Here is a 6,000-nt window from a genome sequence, read left to right on the forward strand (position 1 = left end):
CCAGGGTTCCAGCACCCTCAGTGTAAAACATTTCTTCCTTAGATCTACTCTAAATCTCCCCTCTTTTAGTTTAAAACCATCACCCCTTGGCCTGTTGCTACAGGCCCTGCTGAAAAGTCGGTCCCCATCTTCCTTATAAGCCCCCTTTAAGTACTGGAAGGCCTTGGTGAGATGGGGAAACTGAGGCAGGGAGCAGGGATGCACCTGAGCTGGAGCATCTCAGCTCTAGGTCACAGCCGTGCCGGGGCGGGGGGACCCAGGAGAGCTGGGCCCAGCCACCCCCACCCCCGGCTGCCGCTGCTTTGGGGTGTCCCCCCTCACCCGAGCACCCACGCCCGTTCCACACGTGAAGCTCGGAGCAGGATGGGGCCCTCCAGAGAGAGGGCTAGTGGCAACTGCACATGAAAGCGAGTGGCTGAGGAAGGAGATTAATAAAAGCAATTCTTTGGAAATGATTTTTGCTCCATTCCAGCCTGTTTGCTTCTAAACAGCCTCGCTAATCGCCTCCCAGCAACAGCACAATAACTTCCCTCTGATTTCCACCCCCCCTTTTTTTTTCCTCTCCTCTCTCGCCTGTCCGAGGGGCACAGGAACACCATCCCTGGGAAATATTTTAAAATAAAAAATATCCCAGCCAACACCCCCGTCCCTCACCCTCCCCTCCCTGCACCCCCCCCCTTCTCCCGTGCACTCTCGATGAACCTGTGATATTGTAGCAATGGCCCTTGAAGTGCAGTGGGGAGGTGATTTAGGAGAATATTAAAGGCAATGTGGAGATTCGAAGGCGCCTCTCTCAGGGAGATCTGGAGAAATACGCAGCACAGATGGGCTGAGCAGATTAAACATTTCCGTCACATTGTTTTCAAATTGTGTTTGCGGTGCCTGAGGGTTGGTACTGCGGTCAGAGCGCGGCGGAGCCGCGCAAAGCTGGGAGCCGCGCGCTTTATGGAATAAATATTAATACGGCAGTTTCACATGGGCTCCCAATCCCATCAGCGCCGCGGATCGGATGCTGCCGCCGCTATTGTCTCCCGGCCTGGCCCCGATGGCTGGCGGGGCTCCAGCTGCACCTTCTGCCCGCTCCCGCGCTGCACGCCGTCTGTCTGCCCCGGCCGTGTGTCCCCAGCACCGTCCCCCCCGGCTGCGGCATCCTGGCGGGGAGCCGGCCGGCCGCGGGGTGCCCGAAGGGATGCGCGTCCCTCCCTCCCCAGCCGTGTCGGCGCTCCCAAGCCGGGTCGTGCCACCGCCGCGGCGTGCTCAGGGTTGGCTTGTCATCGGGCGCCGCGGTCCGCGGTGCTGCCTTGCTCGGCTGGTTGGTTGCTTGCTTGTTTTTAACGGGAAATGACTAATGGGCTAAATCCTGAATGCCTCCGATCAGGCCTGAGAACTCACCTCAAGGAGGAGCTGCGCTGTTGTCCTTGCCCAGCCTGGTGGTCATTTCTGCCTGGCCTTCCCCAGCTGGGGACCATCACCTTCCTTCCCCTCCATCTCCCCTAGTACTGCTTGCTCTGAGCCCCTTATGTCTGTTAGCTTCTTCCCCCTGGGCTGGGACGTGGAGAGCCCGGTGGGATGGGACACACGGACGCCGGTGGGATGGGACACACGGACCCCGGTGGGATGGGACACTGCAGCAACCCTGGGCAATGGCAGAGCAGGACCAGGGGAAGGAGCAAAGCTCCAGCCCCAGCTGCGTGTCCTCAGCTCCTCGCAGCAGCTGAGAATTGAATCATTGGAAGCAAGTGGGGAATCATTTATTTTTGTAGGGATTTACCCCACAGAAGCGCAGCGTGGCGGGGGTAGGTAACGGTAGGCCACGATCTGAAGCAAAGGGCGAGCATCACCCAAATTAACTCCTCCATGAGCCAGGCTGGGCGATATCCCAAGGAAACAGCATTCCCAGCCGCATCCCTCAGCTGCTGCCAGCTCCAAATCCCCCAAGGACAGGTAGCCCCTCAATTTCAGAGCTTGCCGCAGCTCTGAGCCAGTTTTCAAGGTAAATAGATGTATAGCTGACCTGGTATAAAACTCCCCAGTGTCAGCTGACCCCTTGCACGCCCGCCATACCTCATCTATGAATTAGATTCCTCCATTTTCCTAACAATAATGTATGACACACAAGCACTAATAATGGGGCCGAGCAATCATAAACCGATAAGTCCCTGACTGATTGGCTTTTCCTTCGGCATCCATCAAAGCGTCATTGATCTTCTGTGCGAAGGGGGGTGATTAATGGCCTTCCCAAAGCCCGACGGGGTTGTTTACGAGGGCTGGCGAAGGAGCGCGGTACCAAGGAGGGCTTGGGAGCACCGTTGGGGAGTAAATATTATCTGCTCGGTGGAGGAAGGGAGCCCGTGCTTCCCGGCGAGGGGCAGGAGGGATGCTGGATGGGACAATTTAAGCTTGGTCGAGCAGGGGAAGTGCTGCTGGAGAGATGTGGCTTCGCTTTTAGGGTCCCGCCAGGCAGTCGTCCATTTGCAGTCATGCAGGGGACAGTTGGCCATGTTCCCATCACCACCTTTGTGACTGTGGGCTTGGGCTGTGGGATGATCCCCTTGATGGGGATGGGGGGCATCTTAGCTGGGTCGTTCAGGGCGTCCACGTTCCCCCCCCTCAGAAAAGCATCATCTCTCCTGGATGATGCTGAGGAACCGTGGTACAAGGCAGGGAGGGACAACGGGTTGTGGTTGTCATCTTGATGTTTCTTTTTCCCCCTTTTCCTTCCCCCTGGTCGATGGAGATTAGCAGCATAACGCTTTTTACGGCCCCATGCACCAACCCGCCATAAAAGCCCTGATTGCGGGCGATTATCTGAACGAGCGTCTGCTTGGGTTCGCTTGGCACCGGGGATCTCGGGAACGAAACGTGGAGAAGTGCTTTGAGGGGTTTTCTTCCTTCTGGGAGAAAAAGCACAGCATCTCGGGAGCGGAGCGTGGCCATCGTGGCCATGCAGAGGATGGTTGGGCTGGGAGGATGGCCACCACCATGGCATCAGCACCCATGGGTGCTGCCTCCAGTGTCCTGCCAAGCATCTCATGGAGGTTGAGGGGCAGAGCATCCCGCTCCTCTCTCCTGACGCCGCCGTACCGGCACGCTCAGGGCCCACCGACCTCACTGGAGCAATTATCTTCCCGATTAGTGGGTTTTCAGTCCCTTCTGTAAAGTCTCAGCTAAATTACTTCCACACACACACAGAGTCCAGGCAGGTACTGAGCACAGAGGCTCCATTAGCATGTAATTAGGTAGATTCCAGCAAAACCACCCTCAAGCTCCCTCCTTCTCCTCACCCCCCTCCAAAACCTGGTATCAGGCATCAGCACGTTAGCAAGATGTAAATTAGCACCTCCAGATGAGAGCAGAGTTCACCCTGCACTGGGCTCTGCCTTGCTGTGCCAGTGCACTCCTCGTTTTAATAGTTTAATAAAAATTAGCATAATTAACGAACATCTGTATGATCCAGAGTGGTGCAATTTGGCACTTGGAAACGAGGACTTAAACATTATTGCTGGGAGTTTAATGTTGTTTTAATTCTTTTTGGCACTGCGCAGTGAAATAAACGCTCGGTGCCGTGAGTTCTCGGCTGGCTCTCATTTGCATTTTCCTCCCTTTGATTATGAGCAATCGCGGACTACCCGGCAATTCATCAAAGCAGAAATTATTTTAAAATACCTCATAGTGTTCAGGCTACGGCAGAGCTGGGGGGAGGGGGGGGTGAGCAGAGGCTAGGGGCTCCCCGTCATGCCTGGGGTACACCTCGGTCCCTCTGCCTAAGGGTCTCCAGGCTGCAGGAAATAGACCCAAATTTTTCCTTCTGGTTTTGCAACAGGATTTTCCCTCCCTGGCTGGTGAGAACAGCGGGGCAGGGGGATGTAGCCCCTCCATCCCTCCCCGCTCCTTCCTTCCTTTCTAGCAGCATCGCAGGGGCTTGATTCAGTGCTGTTTGCTGGGGTGCGGGTCCCTGGGGAGCATCAGGATCCCAACCCAGGGAGTGTCGGGACTCCCGGGACCCTTTCCTGGCTCCAGCAAGGGCAGCACCACCTGCAGAGCTGGAAGCGTTGGGAGCAAAGTCTGCCTCTGGTGACTCAGCCCCTCTCCCGAGCAAAGCCTTTTCCCAGTCGGGAAGCAGGGATGAGCTCAGGGACCCGCTAAATGTCCCAACCAGGCAGAGAGGGATCAGAGCTTGCACAGACACGGGACGGGATGGGCTACTGGGCACATCACTTTTAACATCTCCTTTAAAAGGAAAAAACAACCTCCTATTTTGATGGCAAACTTAAGTTGTGTGTGCTAACTCCTCTCACACACGGTGGGGGAAGTTTTCTGTTATTATTTGCCTCCAATATCTGCTGTCAGGGGAAAATCACACATAAATCTGGGGAGACGATGGGTTACCCAGGCACAATCCACCTGGAGAGGCTTCACAGAGCTCCAGGTTGGGGCCTGGGACATCCCGACGGTTGCCATTTGTAACTAAACCCCCCCCAAAATACCAGGGTGTGGATTCAATGCTGAGTTTCTGAGCAAGCCCCAAGCCATGCCCCGCAGGACCCAGGGCGAAGGGGGAGAGCGGGGCAGAAAGAAGGAGGAGGGGGTAGGAAGGACAGTGGAGGATTTACAAGGAGGGGAGGTGGGACTGGGGTATTTTTCTGGTGGGGTTCTGGGGGCTGGGCTCTGTAGATCCAGGTACCGAAGGAAGGGACCCAAGCCGTGTCCCTCCGGCTGTGTCTCCCCAGGAGTACAACGTGTACGGCTGGTGGGTCGGAGAGCTCAACAACGTGGTCGGGATCGTCCCGAAGGATTACCTGGCAGCTGCCTATGACCTGGAGGAGTGATGAGGACCGTGGCACCCCAGGTGAGAGGTGGCACCCCGGGGTGCACCCGCTGGGCATGGGGGCGGGTGCTGGGGAGGTGGCTTTGCTCCTGGGGTGCCCCAGCATCTCCGGGGTGCCGAGCCTTGAGGACTGTCTTTGGCTCCATCTCCTGGTCTCCATTTTACATGGGAGTAGCAAGACTGGGAGTCACAGCAGCAGCACGGGGACAATCCACCCTGCCCAGGATTTCAACTCCTTCAGGCTCCATGGGACAAATGTGTTAAACCCACAGCGGCCACCAGCATCAGACCCGGAGGGCTGTGTGTCACCGGCTGTAACACCAACGCTGACACCAAGTGCTGCATATGCCGTGGTTTTTCCTCAAACAAAACCTGTTAGGAAGGCATTTGGCAGATGGGAAAACTGAGGCACAGGTTAGGGCTGGGAAAGTGGAGGGGGTCTGCGGCCAAGCTAGGCGCAGAGTCCTGGCACCTGCCTGGGGCAGCGAGACCTCATTTGCCCAGCAATCTCACGCCCTCCTTGTCCCCTCTGTGCCCATGAGTCACCAACATGCAAGGCCATGTCAGTCCCAGCCTGCATCCCAGTGTCACCGTCCCCACCATCACCCGTGTCTCTCCCCCTCCCCAAATCCAGGTGCTTCTCTCCCTGGCCATGCTGAGAAACCGGCTACACTGTCCCCACCAGCCTCCTATGGGAACCCGTTGCATGAAGAGACCCACGTCCCACCACCCAGCCCACACGTGGTGCCCCAGAGCCCTGCTCTGCCCCGCGGTACTCGCTGTGATGCCACCGGGGCACGGGGGGGCGCAGGGGGGGCTGACAGCCCGTAATAAAGCCATTTGCCTCCCCATGTTTGGCTGCTCCAGACTTCGTTGCTGGTCTGGAGCAGGAGCTGGGTGCGGGCAGGGGTCCCTCACCTCCAGCCCCAGCTCTGAGCATCCCCAGAGCTCTCTGGTCCAGGCCCATCTCAGCCCACGACCGAGGATTAACGCTGCGCATCCTCCTCCTCCTCCCGCACTTGGCTGAAGGGCCACTAGATGGTGGTAAGTACCTGCTGACTGTAGCCTTCCCGGGGAGGGTGCCCAAACCCCCTGGGCCGCGCCGGAGCAGCCCCCCGGCACCCACCAGCCCTCAGTGGCTGGGACGCTCGATGCCGAAGCAGGAGCATCAC

At 57.5% G+C, this 6,000-nt stretch overlaps 1 protein-coding gene across 2 annotated transcripts in view; it reads left to right on the forward strand.

The window, feature by feature from the left end:
- The window catches only part of SKAP1 (src kinase associated phosphoprotein 1), a 157,739-nt gene extending 152,065 nt beyond the window's left edge, over nt 1–5,674 (forward strand). For both annotated transcript variants that reach the window (XM_075116988.1, XM_075116987.1), the window contains 2 exons: nt 4,731–4,849; nt 5,463–5,674. In XM_075116988.1, coding sequence (XP_074973089.1) covers nt 4,731–4,829 — 99 coding nt within the window. In that variant the 3' untranslated portion in view covers nt 4,830–4,849; nt 5,463–5,674. The remainder of the gene's footprint in view (nt 1–4,730; nt 4,850–5,462) is intronic.
- The last annotated feature ends 326 nt before the right edge of the window (nt 5,675–6,000 follow it).

This window comes from Phalacrocorax aristotelis, chromosome 23, assembly GCF_949628215.1.
Source record: "Phalacrocorax aristotelis chromosome 23, bGulAri2.1, whole genome shotgun sequence".
NCBI lineage: Eukaryota > Metazoa > Chordata > Aves > Suliformes > Phalacrocoracidae > Phalacrocorax > Phalacrocorax aristotelis.